Source organism: Branchiostoma lanceolatum, chromosome 8 (assembly GCF_035083965.1).
Source record: "Branchiostoma lanceolatum isolate klBraLanc5 chromosome 8, klBraLanc5.hap2, whole genome shotgun sequence".
In the NCBI taxonomy this organism is placed as follows: Eukaryota; Metazoa; Chordata; class Leptocardii; order Amphioxiformes; family Branchiostomatidae; genus Branchiostoma; species Branchiostoma lanceolatum.
Window position 1 is genome coordinate 11,925,516 of NC_089729.1, and position 18,788 is coordinate 11,944,303.

General features: G+C 42.0%; 1 protein-coding gene across 2 annotated transcripts; it reads left to right on the forward strand.

Moving 5' to 3' along the window:
* Positions 1 to 378: 378 nt before the first annotated feature.
* On the forward strand, positions 379 to 10,342 carry LOC136440927 (uncharacterized). 2 transcript variants are annotated; one of them, XM_066437112.1, is made up of 2 exons: positions 379 to 843; positions 9,009 to 10,342. In XM_066437112.1, exon 2 carries the CDS (start codon positions 9,046 to 9,048, stop codon positions 9,631 to 9,633), a length of 588 nt encoding a protein of 195 aa, XP_066293209.1. In that variant the 5' UTR covers positions 379 to 843; positions 9,009 to 9,045; the 3' UTR covers positions 9,634 to 10,342. The 2 variants fall into 2 exon arrangements, with proteins under 2 accessions (XP_066293209.1, XP_066293210.1); XM_066437113.1 differs by lacking the exon at positions 379 to 843 and adding an exon at positions 2,816 to 2,906.
* The last annotated feature ends 8,446 nt before the right edge of the window (positions 10,343 to 18,788 follow it).

Genomic DNA, 18,788 nt, shown 5'->3' on the forward strand with positions numbered 1-18,788 from the left:
GCGATGACGTGTATTGAAGTTGATATTGATGCACCATCTGCGCTACCTCGACATGCCGATAGCATGGGGGCGTTCGCTTGGTCAGCAAATTGTCAAAATGGCCGACACGTTTCCCTGTGTTTAACATGAAATATTGATACAGGTGGTAAAGAGTTAATTACGGACCACGCGTTTCGTCTTTTATTCAAAGATACAAATCCTTCATGGCGTCTGAATCTATAATATTTCTAATGATTTTTTTCATAAAGTCTCAAAACTTCTGTTTCATAAGAAAAGAAGAGCAAGAAATGCAGCTTCATCAATGTCTATGTATGGGGCGATTACTTATCGCCGGTGCTTTTCTCATGTTTGCTGGTCTGTCTCACATATCGGTACTGCCTTAGACCAGCGGTGCGCATTGTTCACGGAGGAGCAAAGTTTGCCAACATTTTAGTATAAAAGCCCCGCTGAGCTACCATAACAACTTTAGTTGTCTTAATTACTCCTACTGAGGCACTTAAGCTTACTTTGCCAGCGCATCTCCCTTCATTACAGCTCATCAAAAAGACACGATATCATTGGACAGTGCATCAAATCAATTAAACGTTAATGACGTCTTCACCGTACGAGAATCCGCAGGGACTGCAGCCAACCGCCCAGGCTGTTTAATAGCATTGGCGGAGCCTGAACAGAGGCGAGAGTAACGCTTTTCGCCCACTTACAAATCTCATCATCGCTGGGAGGAATAAAGCCGGCAGCCGGAGGACGGCAGATTGAGACGTCGTCGGATTCCGTAAGAGACAACAGGTTGTCAAGATCGCAGCAGGAGCAACTTTGGCGCCGAAAAGAAGACGGGAAGACCAGGTACGCACCTCATGACTGGCGTTCCGTGTGTGTTTCTGTCGTCCTACTCAGTTTCATGTTCTTACAGAGGTATATTTATGATTGATAAGACGGCAAACATAGATGTAGATGGTAAAGAAGCTTTTGTTTTAGAAACAGCGCCAGACAAATAGCTCAGACTTGACAGACTTGGGTATTTTGTAGTTGCTGTCTTTGAAAACGGTCAGTTTTGTAAAGCAAAACAGGTCATCATTAAGATGGGCTAATAAGTCATCAATCATGGAGTAGTGATATGATGAAGGATTTCTCCACGGGGCATCTCAGCCTCTGTGTTCTCTCACCGATCTCCAAACTGCAGGGAATGCTCTGAGTCTTATCCCGGGCTACCTCATTGCTACAGGCTAATGCCGGCGATATGGAACGCGTCCATCGAAATACTTTCTCATATTACTTTCATTGATCACGGAGTGACCCGGCTCGCCACGGGCTATTTAAATTGTATCGTTCCATACGCGGAAGGCACTGTTTTTTGTTTTACTTTTTGCACATTTCAAATTAAAAAATTGAATGGTGAAACGATTCTATTTCGTCAGGAGGTCCTTAGGTTTGTGCTAGATGCACTCCTTGGATGATGCAGTTCTTTGACTGCTTGCACGACTTTCCTGGCTTTATTCAGCGTGGATTATAGATATTCCTCAATGACCAAAGGGCGTGAGAAAAGCATTTCCGAAAAGCCGTACCGTATGCCCCTAGCTTTGATCTTCGACTTATCGACGTTGCTTTCTATTATCTCCGCCTCATTGACTTTGGCTCACGGCTTGTTCCGTTCTCGGGCGGATTTTCTAGCCTCCTTTGCAGACCTTGTAGGACATTTTGTAAAGCCGGAGATTATTTCTTAGAGAAGCGCTATTTTTCAACATAAGGGCCAGGTTCTAGCTAAAGCCCCGGTTACACATAGCCGAACATGGCCTCCCTACCTTCCCCACAGCATAGTTGTGGTTCGGGAGCTAGGTCGGCTGTGGTCGGCGCGGTTGGCTGGTGCTCGGCTTCGCCCGACGAATATTTGTAATTTTCAAAACATTCGGCTATGGACGGGAGGTATGGAATGGGTCGGCTGGTGGTTTTACCCCCAATGCAAAAATTTCCGTAACCCCACAAAAGTGCCCGTACCCCCACTGGAAAGTCTGAAGTTAGATCTGACTCTTAATCTAAAAATGGCCAGCCTGCTAACAGCCTACCGCCAAACTTGGTTGGCTAGTGTTAACGTTCGAGAGCCATGTTCCGGTTGATGCCGGAGAGGTCATTTCTTTTAGAAGGCTTGCAAATGCGGAAACGAAGTATCCCTGATGTGAGGAATGCACTGCTGAAGACCTGTTGATCTGCCGTATGTCCATTTCTTCTCTCATAGCCATCAGCAGGAGTATGGCGTATCGCCATTCTCCTGTAGTGAAAATCGTACTTATTTCTTCTACTTTCATAAGCAAGCATTCACAGGAATAGTATTTGCACTTTATTGTCTATCTTACCATTTCAAAGAATACGAGAATCTCTGAAGAGTTAACAGGATTCCATTTTGTGAAATTGTTAACCGTGACGGTATGGTCATGATGGACATAACGCGAATGTACAGATATTCTTTAGCAGCAAAAAGTTTCTTCCACTGCGAAACAATTCGATACGCTGTGGTGATCTTCATCCCTGACGAACATCTAAGACTAAATAAAGCAGTCGTTATTTAAGAGAAACCGCATTCTGTGTAGAAGAAACAAGATTCTAGTCGGACAAAGGATGGTGGACAAAGATAGGGATCTTCCATCTTCAAGTTTGAAAACGTAAGCCCTGTTTCTCAGAACACGCTATTCAGTCTCTTCCTTTGGGAAAGTGCTCCGTGATGAGACGGAAATTGGCTCCACTGGCCATTCGCAAAAAAAAGAAACTTAGAAAGAAAAAAAAAACGCGAGAATAGACCAGCATATTCCATTATAACTAAAGTGGCTGATAGCCGGCGTCCACTGCTTTTGGCCAGTCAGGTCTGCTCTTACTCACACTGAAGAGGAATAGTTACTGGCCGCTCAAGGATCAAGGTAAGGACTAAATATGGATCTCGCTCGACACATTGAGGTCAAATGCGTCAGTTCCTGTAAAGGCTTCTACTTGTGATCGTTCTTATTAAGAACAAGGTAGCCACTTGACAGAATCAGGTCTGTTCCGGCCTACAAAATCTAGATCTGCATTTTTGCGGTTCAAGCAATCCTGTATTTTTTCCTGTACTCCGCAACTTGTGTAATGTGTTCATGCTCGCTCGCTCTCTGTCTGGATATCTGATCCATTCTTAATAACAAAAGAGGAATCGGGATAAGCTTTAGCTATGCCCTGTGTCCATTTGTTCGTCCATTACAATTTTAGAATGATATTCAGACGTTGGTGTTCAGATGACTTCAGATTATTTTCTTCCATTTGTCAACAGCACTCATTTAAAATTGAATATATCGTAATGAGGTAAAATTAAAAACCTGCTCTATAGTACATAGAAATATGGCAAATTGGTTTCATTTACCGGTATCTTTCTTTCCTTGCCCAATGCAAATAACGAACGGTAATACTTGCTCGAAAGCTATGTTTGAGGACAATACTTTCACATCTTCAACTTACCAGCAACCATGTACTTCTGGTTACGGTTACGTAAAACCCATGTTGCACATAGCCGAATATGGCCTTCCGGCATTCCGTCAACCATGGTTAGGAGTGGTTCGGGAGCTAGGTCGGCAGTTGTTGCGTGATGTTCGGCGCCGTTGGCTGGTTGTCGGCTGCGCCAACCGATCATTTTGAAATTTTGAAAACATTCGGTTGTAGACGGGAGGTCTGGAATGGTTTGGTCGGCTGGTCATAAGTGGTCAGGGTGTGTTTGGGAGTTAGAGTTGACAGTTAATCTAAAACTGGTCCGACTCCTCCTGTAGTGATGCAGACCTATCTACCTTGGTTGGCTAGTGGTCGGGAGCTAAATTCGGTCAGGTGTAACCGGGGCTTTAAGAACACAATGTCTTTTGCAAACTGAGCTTCCTGATTGCTTGTAATTACCGTTGACGTCATTGCAGTTTCTACTTGACTTGTTGTTGTGCAACTGTGACGTCAGAACGACGGACTACACGTATCTATAAAACCTTAAAGCTTGCTTAAGATTTGCATTACATGCTAGTCTGAAGAAACGGCAGCAAATATCAGCTAAAGGTATGGTTTACATGTATATAGCTTGTTTTATATAGCCATAAACATGGATTATATGTATATACTGGTTGCGCCTAGATTTGATGATAGTTTTATTCATATTACCGTGAATAATTTTCAGATTAGACCACACGTCGAATAAGCTGACCGATTCGTTATTAATAATTTAAAAAAACACGGACTCAATTATGTCCTATGTTTAATGGGTCAGCTAATACGCCGTCCATGCAATTTGAAAGGTGCTCCGATCACAGACTGCCTACTATGGTGATCACCTCTAAAACGATACCAGCAGATGGATATGATATTTTATCCTACTCGTTTAATACATCAAATGCCAAGAACTACATATTTCATCGCTTCTGATATTTTTTCGTGAATTTTGACTTCCTTTATAATTAGTTTCAATGTATTTCTTCAAAAACCTCCACAAAAATGTCGCAAGTTAACTTTCAACATTGGAATATGCCGACGCTTTTGCAAGTGAACAATTGTAATTGTAGTGTTGGTTATACTGGCTTTGTGAATCAGCAACATGCTTCTATCATGTTTACCATTGCTCATTTTCTTGCATCGCTATAGAAATAAGCCTTTCGTCCTTGATTGAATTAAGATTGCCCTATTTACTGTATGTAGGGAAGGGCGCACAGATAGTAGTCTCCCGAGAAGAGAACTTACAGTGTTTATCGCAGAGTCAGGACGGAAACCCGCGTAGTTGAGAACAATGGACACATGGGTCATGCCCTTGGCAAATAAAGAGAAAGATGTTATTCGTATGACTTTAAATAGTTGTCAAAGCCTGGTAGATATCATCATTTGTTTTCAACGGATAGTTCTGTTGGGCTATACTACTTTTAACTGCGATGAATAGAAATGCGTTATGATAATATGAGACGACAGCTGTTGAAAAGCCCATATTTCAAGCATTTCAAGCTGAGTAACGGGGGTGGACCTGGCGAGCCTGACTAACATTAGCTTAAATTGTAACGGCCGCTGGGATTTATGGTATGACCATCTTGGGAATTTTACCTAATAATAAAAAAGTTAAGCCGTATACGGAAGACGTAGATATATCCTTCCGAAATGATTTAGCATTCACGCCAGAAAATTTCCTTCCTGGCACCACCAAGCAAAATAACATAAATATATATTCTGCTTTGCAAATTTATTGTTTAGCCAAAACTCCTAGATCCTGGGTTCAAAAATTCGCATTGAAAAGACGGTACTATTCAGCGGACAAAATGAAAACTACTCTCCTCTTAACATCACAAAACCCACACATTACAGATAAAGTGGAATCATTCGTCTTCCACCGTCTCGGAAAAAGAAGTCAAACCCAATAAGTTAGAATCTAGTGTAATGATTTAGTCTAGAATAGTCACATGTTATATTCTTACCTATTGTCTGTCCTGTCCGTCCGTTCATGTTACATATACCTGCAATTAGCCTACGGGCAAGAACTTGCAATAAACTTTCACTTTCATTTGCTGCTGCCTAACAGAAGTGCATTTTATTTTTCGTACGATTTAGTTAACATTTGAACAACTGTCAGTTACTGACATTTACAAAGCAAGATCAAAATGTGTTGCTTATCTCTCGAGCGCAGCTTATGAACACTTGATAGTTGAACAGCATTCTAAAGTATGGATCAATAACTATACCTCCTACGTGCGTGAACTGGCCACAGCGTATCCTTCTTTCCCCTGCAGTGCCCTAGTATCTAATTGATAAAGACAGAAAAGACAGTCGTTTGGCAAGAGAGCAACGCAACATGTCACGTTTAACGGTAATGAAGAGCGTATCTTTTCATAATGCCAGCAGGGCACATTTATCAGGCAGCTTTTGGAAGAACAAAGTGCGTATTGGTAACTATACATGCAGCTACCAGAAAGCGAAGGGGGATTGCCAGACGCAAATCGGGGAAAGAGTGGATGCAAGTGAAGCACGGTTCTACAGCTGCAGATGCAGAGCCCAATAGATGATGATGATGCAGCTCATCCCAATAAACTTAGCTGTCAAGAGGTCTAGAAAAGGTCTTGCGTACATAAGGCAAAATTGCGCACAAAATACAAACTTGCAGGCAAAACAGTATGACCACCTACGCATCTAGGGCGTTCCCACGTGATGTTATATGTTGCTGTGTCCGCCACCTTGCTGGTGTCCCTTTTTGCATTTCAGCTAATAATTTCTCAAGTGTTTTGGGACATTTACAGATTTTCTGACCCTCTCAAATATATATCTACTATCAAATATCTACAGTTTAAAGAAAAACGCTTAAAGACCTACAGATAAATTACAAAACAGCTGTATTCGCGTGAGCTACTATCCGTACCACACCAACATAGCCATCAGTAGCTGCTTCATTGATATGGAAAGTGATTGAAAACGTTCTATAGAATTTAAGAACATAAAAAAGCACAAACTGAAGAAAAATGACTTTTACAACCTGCGACAGCAACCTTTATCTTAAACCCATCTGGTAATTGCGAAGTCTTTATCACCCACTGGGGTAATTACCGCTACCAGTACTCAACACTGGCCATTATTCTTTAACCACAATGATGGCTCCCACAGGAATACACAAATAAATGAGCCGGCTAGCTAAATAGGAATAGTTGAAAATAATTGCTGCTCATCAAAGTTTTAAATAATGGGTGACACCTGGGAGGGAACGAGAAGGCTGTTCTGGCCCGCATCGGCGCAGGCTTGAATGCGTCAAAGAAAAAAGAAGAAAAAGAAAAATGGTCTATTTTCCTTCTTGAAAGAATAAAAATGGGGTATGACCACCAGTCTTTAACTGGGGAATTGGGGGTACGCCGTATTTACCGCCACTTCTATGCGTACAAATATATAAACGTGACGTAAGGATCAGACAGTGTTTGGAATAGCCAAACCCTATCAATCACTGAATATGTATGTAACTTTTATAGGGGATTACATTTTTGAGAAAGCAGATCGAAAGAAAGGTTCAAGTGCCCATTGCGTTTGCTTAAACTAAAAACACGCCTTCAAATTCATAATTTGCTGCTCATTTGTAGTTGCAGCTTTTTAGCTTTTATTAATAAGAATATAAGAATTGCGTGTAACATAAGTTGATACATATAACGTCGCCCTGAAGCATTCCTCTAATGTTGAAAACTTTTTGTTTTCGTCGTATGCCAAAAATGATGGAGATGTGATTTATTCAATTGTTAACGTTTTTTAATTGTTGCTATTTCATAAATCAATTGATGAACAGTTAATGACATGAAATATTTTACGGTCTACATACATCTTTGATTCTTTTAAAATCCATACTCGTGTGTGGGAAATGAGCTCCATTTCTTTTAGTCCATCAGATCTTCTTTTCTTTTTTGTGTGTCCATGGCTCTGATAGATGCTCAAAACACATTAACGTGACTCCGCTACATCATCCCATGCCATAACCCATTCCATTCTTCTAATAGCTACTTGTGGGTATGCAAAGCGTTACCTTAAGGTCAGTAGATTCGTTTTACGAAGTAACTAATTGCACTTGGCTGCACGGTAGGCTGTTCAAGTGTCATATATCGATCTTAATATATTGCGTAAGGAGGTCTTAACGGTTTTCTTGGAAAAGTGGAAGACCATCCACTCGTGCAGGACCTATCAATCCTCCCCGCCATGTGGAGCACCTTGTCGGCAATGGGTTTTTAATATTAGATGCATCATGGTGTTCCTTTGTACCTCGCGTATAGCCCATATTTCACTGGGCCCGTTGGCGACCTTGCTGCGACCGGGTGATTTGCGCACTAAACGAATTTCTTCGATAAGAAAACTATTCTTCTTTACGCTTTGTGTGTTTCTTTGTCTTTTTAGTCATACTTTAACTTTTTGCATGATATTCCCCATTAATTATATAGTCAAGGGTGACACAAATCTAGGACGCAGCGAGGCCGCCAGTGAGATAGGGGTGTTTGTGAACAGCAAATCAAGTCTTCTTTGTCCAAATTGTTGGTCCTGTTTAGAAAATTGATTTATAAATATTCTCTTGAATAAAGCCTTCCGTTTGGTACGCAACCGAATCTCTAAAAAAAGAGATAAAAAAGGAAGAAAGAAGTGAGTAAAAATAAAGTTGCGAACTTAAGAAAACTATGTTGAAACGATTTACCAACCCAATGAAACTATTTACGAAAGGGAGCCTTGCATGTTGTTCATCATTCTTACTGTGATCATGACCTGGATGCATTGCCACAGTTCCTAGTGGGTTAGAATCAGCCACTGATATCGACTGCAAATTTCAACCGTCGGGCTTGGTCGATAATCTAAATCAAATTAATGGATGGGCGCTGTAAGACAGGATACAGCGTACTTTGAAGAATTAATCGATGGACCTGTTGTAGTGTTGATCGATATACGGGGGTGATTTGAGTCGGATTGGCGTCATCGCTGATAACAGACAGCTTCAAATGCGGTTGGTCACGGGTCAATTGTCGACCAGATAATTAGTCATGTTTTATATTGCCGCGAAGGCGGGAAAGGTGGAGAACAATCGGAGTGACTACGACGCATTATGTCCATGACACGTCAACTGTACCAAAACCTATACTAGCATTGCTGTTGTTGTTGCAGCTGCACTATAGGTGATCTATCACGTCCATGAAAATAGAAGTATAGTTTTGGCTTTGTGTGCATCCGACCGCCGATGATGAAGATGATGATGTGTGTATGTGTATCTGCAGAAGAAACTTAATTAAGAGCCCATCGATGGATTGTGATGATATTTAGTCTGTGGGTAGGTGATGTGAGCCCGACGGTCAATGTCGATATTGGGCCTCCTAGCAGCTGAACCTGGCACTGCAGCAGAACTTCCTGTTTTTGTATCTTTTGTCCTGGACTGGCTTTTTTGTACTTAAGATTATTAGTTTTGGACGGTTCACTGTGAATCATTGATTTATGAACTAAAGAGTAATGTTTGTCTTCTGTTGTCTGCCTTACTGCAGCTTTTGTAGCAGTACAGAGATAGCGAGAAGAGCGAAGATGCTTCCCCAACTGGCCCTGATGTTCCTTGTCAGCATGGCGCACGAGGGTTCGAACGCGCGCGGGGCGGTGGTGACGTCTGACGGCCAGCACGCCTGGGTGAGCCGCAGCCCCACCAACCCGCTCCAGTACATCACCTTCGCCAACAGCCGCTACGGCCGCGAGTCGGACGAAGAGAGCAGCGACCCGAGACAGGAGTCCAGCCGCCACGCCGACGTTGCGCTGCACTCCAGCCGGCTGGGGCGCGAGTCCGAGGAGGAGGACGGTCCCGAGAGACCGTGGAGGGAGGCCGGCGAGTACTGGGCCATCCCCTCCAGTAGGTACGGTCGGCAGATGGACGAGGGCTCGGCGGCGGAAAACACCTCCCCCCACAACGTGGATGGCGACTTCCTGGTAGACGCCGGTGCGAATGAACTTTTGGGAGCTGAAGAAGACAAGCGGGGACCTTCCCCGTGGGCCATGGTGTACTCCCTGAAGAAACCGGCAGGCGGCGCTGCTCAGAAGGCACCCCAAAAGGCAGGTGGAGGGAAAGCTCGCTGGATGCCCTTCATCCCAAACATGCGTAAACCCGTGTGGCCAAAGGCATGACGGATTCATGCCGCCATCTCCCTTTAAATTTTCTCCAGAATACTGATCCTAGTCGTATTCTTTCTCCAACCCAGCAAGTTGGTAGCATTGTGTAAATGCGAGAATCGATGTATGGACAATTGTTATTTGTTTGTTCAGCTACAGTGTATGTAGAATTCTTCTTTTATCATAAGACTACAGTACACTACTACCTATCTATCACAAAAATATAGAGCTCATGTAATATGTCACGTTTTTGGATCACGTCTATGTATCATAAGAGGTCTACGAACTATGGAACAGTCTGAGGTGTATTTATGACATTGGACTTGGATATTGATGATGAATATGTCCAATGGATCAATATTGCTGAAACAGATGGGACAAATTGAAAACGAAACACAGAAATCGATATTCAGTTTCAACATCTGTGCTACAAAATCGACATGTTGAGACTATCTATTAATCGATAAAAGGCATTTTTGTAGATGAAATACGGAAGGAATACGTTGAAAGACACGTCGTCTGCAATCTAGAAAAATGAATGATAACATGTAAACATTGTGAACCTTTGTGCCAAGGTGTGGACGAACCTAGCTTTTTATTTACGGGAACAGCTTTCAATATTGTTGAGAAAAAACTGAATAGAGTACTTATAAATGGTCCAGTAAATGGAGAAAAATACGGAAGAAAATGGCACAAGAGAAATATTGCACATTGGTGTTGCAAACATTTGTCGGTTTCGATTTTTGTGTGGTTGATAAGATAGACATTTAGACAGGTTATTAGTTATCCTCAGAGACATGTTCTAGTAAAGCACGAGATTCCCATAATTCTTAAATTAGCTCTCTAGGTGACAAAGTGATCTGCAGCCAGCCATAGGAGGGGCTCCTCATTCACAGGTTCATTTTTTACCCTAAGATGAACATATGCCAGATCTGCAGATTGTAGGAACAGTTTATAATTAATTCCTTCTGTCAACAAGCTGGCATTAGATGCATTCATGGTTAAATCCATCTGGTTCAAAATTCGTGATTTATTCGAAGCATGGTTGCCGCCAATTATCATCAAGGTTGTGATATTTGATTTTGCGGTGTTACTTTCGCAAAACATCAGTTATTACACACGGGTTACGTTGCAGTACGGGTTCATGGGAAACGTGGTTGTGTACGAAGATATTGATTTTGATAATCTTTTAATGGTAAGAAATTACCCGTACATTGGCAGCCAGTGCTGAATTGCTGCAGGGTTTACAATCACATAATACACAACAGATACATATTTGCTCCACACGTGTACTTTGTAGAACTGTCGCAAGTCAGGTACCCATTCACACCTGGTTGAAGTGAGGAAAGTCGTGATGCCATGAAGACGGTGTTACAATGTTCGGTGAGGAATCGCTTTCATCGGACTTGAGTGGGTAGCAGACCGATAGGAGAAATAATGGTCTCTGTTAGCGAAGGGTACATGTCTTCATTACCCGATGATCGTTCACTCTCATTCCAGCGGCGGGCTTTGGCAGTAGATAACGTGGTTTCACTACTGTTGATTTCCCTTTGGTATAGCTAGAGGTCTAAGATCGTTTAACCTCTCAATCTGCAGCACAAAATAGGATCACAAAGCGATTTGTCACCGAGCACACACCACAGGGACAGCAGTATACTACATGCAGCCACTTGGGTAATTGAGTTTGTACATCGTATGTAGCTTTGCATACATCGTACGGCAATCGTTGCTGACTTTTCGGCTTAATTTTTCAAATGCAAACGCGAAATATTCTAAAAACGGTCCGTGGATAACCTACCCTTCATTCATGACAACCAATGACATCCAAAAGAAAGGAGGAAAAGTGTTGAAAGGACTAAGAAAAAAGGATATCAAACATTTACCTGTTAATTAGGCGTGTACGATACAATCACTCCTCACTCACTCTCACACACACAAACAAACACAAACAAACACAAAAATACACACGCACACACACACACACACACACACACACACACACACACACATACATACAACCATACATACATATACACACATACATATTCACATTCCAAACAGGAACATGAATTTTTGGCGTTTCCTTGTCCTAGATTTCTGGCCAACATATCAAAAGATAAAAGCGTGCAATTACCAACCCATTATGATATTAATGAAAGCTGATTACGGTAGAACGAGGTTAGATATTATGAATTTTGTACAAAACTTCGCGGTGGGAGAAATTACATTGATTCAGGGCGAATCAGTCCTCAAAATAGGGACTAATGACTTGAAAGGGCTGGCACTCTCTTTACTTAACGTGCCGTAACGACGTGCGGTCCCGCTGAAAGCCCGCAACCTGCACGTTAAATTGGTAAATAACCAGCGGAGAAACCCAATTAGACCGGAGTACGGAGACAAATGAGGCCGCTGCAGAGTGTGGGCTGATCGTGATGACACCGGGGTGGGGGGTAAAACTTCGCGACGTGTGTCACGCCGAGACTGGTGCCATCAAACATGTACAACGCTAGCTACCGTATATCTATATGACAGACTGTCTCAATGGACTGCGGCACGCAACTTACACAACTTAAAACGGTAAGTTAATGTCGGCGTGTCATCAAACCCAGGGGTCCAGTAGCATGGTTTGACCTATTTGTACAATTTGAATTGATCTATCTCTTTATCTCTATTTTAGCATTTGCTTAGCATGAAAGCTCATATGTGGTTTGGAAGAATACATTTAGCCTCCACCAGGCTGTCCTACCGGGGTACGGATCGATCAATTCGGCAAAAAAGGTAATATTTGGCCAGGAGGACTGCGCAAGTGGCGAAACCCTTTGGTGGCCAATCTCCCCTGGAAGATTATTCTTCCTACAGCCAGTGTAGTTAGTCTTGGGGAGACTAGAATACTGTCAGTAGATTATCGATGCACATCAGCACATACAGTAAGGATGCAGTCATTCCTTACTGTCCATCCAACACCAAAAAGTTCACTCGTCAGAAAAAATGTCATCTGTTTACTAAGGTCTATTCTGACGTCATTCCGGAAGCGTGACGTCTGGAAGGATGGGGTCAAAGGTGCCTAGGAGCCGTGCATTATCAGCGGCAATTTACATCTGTACTGTATGTAGCGTACGCGTGGCAACATGATTGGTTATCATGTTATTGTGTAAGAAGTGGTAGCTGTGTTGTTTTGAAATCTGGGATACCTGAAAAACAAGCTTGCCTGAGTGTATTTTCCCTGTATGAATAAAAACAAATAAAAAATATCAGCCACCGTCCTAGTTCAGAAAGGATCGGTGAGCTCTGAAATGAAGAAGTGGCCCGATCCGCAGCCCTCACTCCTGCGCTCATGAACGATTTCTCTTATTCATAACTTCATTCATGAGAAGCTGGAATTGGTCTCCAGGCGATCCCATAAAGCTTTGCGTTACTAACGATTCTGCAAGTTTCATTCTGCGGCCGGACCAAATGACTTTCCCTGACCAAAGTGTGGCCAGGGAGTTTTTTTTGCACTTTTTAGTTGTCTATTTGTTGGATTATTTCACCCCAGCAACGTTGACCTTTGTTTCTTGTTTTCTCTTATGAAAAGCGCCGCAAGGCGACAAGAGACCGACATGGCAGCCATAGCACCAGCCGTTCTAACACACATTCCTGACGCGCCAAAACTCAAGCGGCATTCTATACGGTTTTCGTATTTTCTTTTTTTATTCACATTCATTTTATGAGTATTAGGCAACAAGCACGATTGCTTATTGCTACTCAATGATGATGATTTGGTTTATCATTCAAATTCAAACTTTACACCATGAACAATAACAAATATAACAATAGTAAAGACACAATACATAAATACATAATACATAAATACAAAGTGAATAAAAGAAAAATGAGTAAACAAAACAAGTTGGCGATCTATCAACTACGAGAATCTACCTGTACAGTGAATGAAAGTGTGAACTATATCGAAGATGTTACAGTTTTGAATGGCTTCGTATTTGAGTAACTATCAATAACGTGGCACTGGATACAGTTTGGAGATGAGCTGCAAGATTTGGAGCATTTTTCTGCGATGAATGGAGCCAAACGCCTTCATGAAGGCGATAAATAACACCGCGACTTCTTTGCCAAATTACCCCAGTTCCTTGCAAGAATGTGCGATAAGGTTATTCGTTGTCGACGAAAGCCGTTGCACCCAAGTTGTTCAGCTTATATCAAAGTAACATTAAAATGTCAGATAAATGTCTTTGCGTGTCGTAGCGTGGCGTCAAGTCGAGTTATGCCAAGTCTAGATGAACAAATAAAGTCAAAACCTTTACTTTTACGCGCAACGGCAACGCGTTTGGCCCAGAACCTAAGAGGTCGCGGGTTCAAATCTGTCGTGTCACCGATCTTGTGCCAATGGGAATGGCACTTTACACGACTTTCCTCACTTCACTCAAGTGAAAATGAGTACATAGCAAGGGACTTCTCCCGGATAGGACTTTAAATGGAGGTCCCATGCTCGAGGAGCCATACCTCGAGCACGTTAAAGAACACTCCGCACTTATCGAAAAGAGTAGGGGTCCTTCTTGGTGTGAGCGGATCACAACTACTAGTATACAAATATGCGTGGGAGACGCAAGGACTTCAGATAACAAATGGGTGGATATTTTGGGCACCCATATTGTGTAACAAGATGCCGTAGATGGCAAAGGAGAAAAAAGATCAATCAGCGATGAAACTATAATGTTTAAAACCTGGAGAGTTCTAACTTAAAGTACTAAGGGTGCTATCATGAATGACAGGAAGACTCAAAGAGCTTATGAACTAGAATAGATTCAAAAGATCTCGATGAAGTGTGAGTTAGTGAGTGTGATTGCGTAAAACCCTCTTTCTCCTAGAGGCTGCGACTAAAAGGCTGATCTACCAAAGACGTGACAGAATGCTGAACGAATTTCAAAGATATAGAACGAATAACGGACGTTTTGTGGGTTTTGCTTTTCTTTTAAACTATACTTTCACGTCTTGCATCATGCATCATGTTTCAATTATGAAATCAAGGTTCACACAAAAACCAACTTTGGTCGCTGTACGGTCGCTCAGCGATCGCCGTTTAAAGGGGAGGGGCTGTAGTGAGAAACACAAGTTGACAAGGACAAGTGGCAAGTACCCCATCATATGAGCGCCCGTCGATGGGACAGAAGCAACTTTAAAAGTGGCATATCAAAAACGGCGTTATAGCTATGAACAGGAACTATTCTCTATTCCACGCTGGTACTAATGGTCCACTCGAGTTCTTATGAGCACCATGACTGTCCATTTGGGCGGCTAGAACTACTTCAGAATATAACGGAGCCCAATTAGACACTACTACAGGCAGGATCTGACGCAAAATCTCTTCAGTTGGCTTTACTGGGGAAATCTGGGAAGTACTTAGATGTGAAGACCGGTTACATATTCAGGACGTTCAAACAACCTTGCCCACGACTACAAGCCAGCGAAGGTTGGCGGTAGGTTGGGACTAGTCTGACCAGTTTTAGGCTTCGCCTATCTTGTAGCGCCAAGAAAATTAATTAGTTTGTACAACACAGAAACTTAGCAGACATTTAGGACACACTATTTTGACCATATTTCTGGTGTAGTAGGTTGGTCGGGGGTTGTTGGCACACGTTATTCTAGCAGTCCTCTCGGTTGGGAATGAGTTAGCAGAGACTCATCTTAAGATCCGAGATGAATCGTGAGTATGTTGGGAGCTAGTTAGGAGTTCGTCAGCTGTGGACAGATATTTCTTATTCTTTATTTCAGGTACCAGAGGGATACATACATGTAGACATGACCACGACTAGCTCGTGAATTAGATTCGAGCCAGTCAAAGTTTGCTTCCCTCACGAGTGACCTTGAGATGACGACATACACACAGGCAGCAGAAACTGTCAGGTAGACTGATTGAACATATAATAATTCATAAACATTGCTGACTTTGGTATCCTTTCAAAATGCGTTATTTTCTGAAGCGACGATCCGAATTCAATTTCGACAAAATGTCTCATACAGCGAACAGCAGCAGTACCAAAAGTTACTTTGACAATTTATACAACTTAAGTTTTCTAATGATTGACAGGCCAGTCTTACTCAGGTGCCTTACGTAATTAGCATAGGGCGATCCATGCTTTTTTGTATAGGACTTTTGTGTCCTTCCAAATGCCTGTTGTTGAAAGTAGAAGGTATTCACGTCAGTGCGTAGATCCTCTATGCCCAAAAACTAATTATTGCATACTAAAGAAAGCAAAGGCGTTTCTTTTTATGGCAAATGAGACCGAAAAGCAAGAGTGGAGTGCATACCTCACAATGCCTATTCTCTGAAATCCGTGTACGAACAATGGTTACTATAGTTTAGACCTTAAATGAGCATACATTGTAGAAAACCATTTTCGTAGCTACTCACAGAGGTCTATGGCAGAGTGAATGTATTGTCAATCCTCAAAGGTTTGAAACTGCAAACCTGTAGAAATCATTTTATTCATCTGAAAGCACGAACACTTCTTCTGGTAGAGTTGAATACCGATTGAATGGGTAAACTAAGCGATTAGTCGTTTGAATTCTGACGAAGGCCGCAGTAGAATAGTTGAAACCTTTCGCAACAAAGTTGAAAGAAAGTTTTAGATCTGTATTAGGAGATTATGACTTTGCCGAGGTTCACGGTCAACACGTAATATGTTGGTGATGGCTACTTCACTTCAAGGGTTGTTGAACTAAAACTTCCCCACCGTTGTTGAGATATACATGTACTTAGTGACCACTAAGAGCACCGTCTGAAATACTATAGATCGGTACTTCAACACTGAAACAACTCTGAAGTTGAAACAAAGTTTGAGATCTGTATTAGGAGATTATGACTTTGCCGAGGTTCACGGTCATATAACGTGTTTCTCCACGACAGGGATTCAAGATTCATGCAGCAGGTTTCAACATAGCTAATTTTTTATCTGCACCATCAAGGATGTGCGTTTGGGTAGAGGGGTCAATAAGAACTGAGAAAAGTTAAACTTGCTGTGTACTTTTACACAACATTTAGATTTAAAAGATTTAAACATTCAGTAATTACAGTTTCTGTTAAACCAAAAGATCATTGTTAAAACAATGAGCAACTCATAATGCTTACTTCTTCTTCATCTTATCTGAATGAAATATGGATTTATCAACAAAATTTCCATGTGAATACAGCAAACGGTTTTATCACACGAAAGTAAAAGTATGGAAATATCTTGGCTTTAACTTCTGGCCATCCATGCCAGTGACTTAACATGCCATACTTTGTGGGCGTGATATGCAATATAGTCGTAACGTTTATAATATCTGTGGGCATCTGTTAAGAATGACTTTTAAACTCTGAGCTGACTCCCTGCTCCATGAATGGTAAGCAAACACACACACACACAAGCGTAAACTCATCGGAAGTCAAAAACCGAATTTCATCACTTCACTGGCCAGGCATCACGTAACAATAAACCTGCTGGAAAACTTCTAGGCAACCTGATGTCCGTACTCATCAGGAAGATTATTTATTGGTCAACTTGTTTCGGAGGTCAAACTTTATATGTGCTCCTCTTCTAGTATATTCTACTTACAGTACATCTACTTTCTTTGATTGTTTGTTTTATCTGTATGGTATGATTTTAGGGTCCCCCGAAAGTGCGAAATGGAACGAAATGGAACGAAATGGAACGAAATGGAACGAAATGGAACGAAATGGAATGAAATGGAACGAAATGGAACGAACTAAAACATATGTAACATTATGAAATGAAATACCAGGAGATAGCGAAATATAAGGAACGTTGTAACATTCACAGTAGACGGGAACAGGAAGTAAATACATAATATAACGTGTTTTATTTCTTGAATCTGTTTGATAATAGTAAAAACAAGTTCCATTTCGTACTTTCGGGGGACCGTGATTTTATCGCTCTCGACACGTTAAGTATTTTGTTATATTGTCAGCATTTTGATTTTTTTGTTATCTCCTAAGGTCATTTTCTCTTCTTAATTGTATGTACCTTTGGTTGTAGGATTGTCACACGGTTTCAATAAAAAGAAAAAAAGATTTCAAAAAATGTTTGATGATGATGACGATGCCAATGATGGCAAGGAAGAAAGAGTTTGTAAAAAGTTGATTTAGCGTGAACGGGCTTGTCATTTGCACCGGCCACCTGCAGCCAAACCTGAGCCGCGCAGCTCATTAAGAGTTGGTATGAATGGCTAAAGAAGATTGGCTCGCATGCCGTGCCACGAGAGCGCGGTGAAGAACCATCTCCTGCCTCTTCATGTCCGAGAAGCGGCAGTGCAGCTGGTTTCGGGAAACCCGTGGGCTCACACGGTGAATACACAAACTGTCCGGACCTCGTCACTTCTGATGATGAGATGCTTGTTAAAGATGAAAAGTTAATCAGCAGGTTCTTTCCGTAGGGCTAATTGCAGCGTGTAATAGAATTCAGACAAAGCACACATACCATTAATTGGACGTCGTGTCTTCTTCATCTTTAATCGCTTTCCTTTTATTTTGTTATTTGCTTTTATTGTTATAGAGCCCACCGAGGCGAGGGAGAAGAAAGACCTACGCCGGAGGTGGTTCTACCGGCTGAACACTACAGAAACAGATCTAATGCTTAGGTCCCAATTGGAAATTTTTTGCACTTTCGGACGTGACCCCGTGGTTCGTGGGGCTCCCTGCGGATACCAGGCTTTTTGGGGGCATGTCCGGGGCCCGCGGTGACTTTAATAGACCCTGTGAGATAATCGTGCTAACAACGAAAGGTACCCGTCCCCCGTACCCGGCAGTCCATCGGGACAAATTTGTGGCTTCACGGCCCGGCCGGGGCTACATCCTCGAAGGGTACCGGTGCAATTGGAACCTAAGCATAAACGCAGTTATCATACTGAAACAACTGGGCACTACCTCCTACACTGCAAACTTTATATCAGTCAAAGAAATATGCTGTTATCAACTTTTCCCACATTGTAGATTTATAGCAACACAATGGCAGTAGACTATAGTCTTTGCTACTACGAGGATCCACTTCATATTCACACTTACGAAACTCTGTCTATATTTTCAATATTGTTCGCAGTTTTATTGATTGTACAGGTAGGTTTTCGTGGTTGATTGTTCACAAACGTGGTTGATTGTTCACTAACGTGGTTGATTG

Excerpts from the sequence above, each read along its gene's own strand:
- LOC136440927 (XM_066437112.1), top strand. The coding sequence starts at position 9,046 with ATGCTTCCCCAACTGGCCCTGATGTTCCTTGTCAGCATGGCGCACGAG.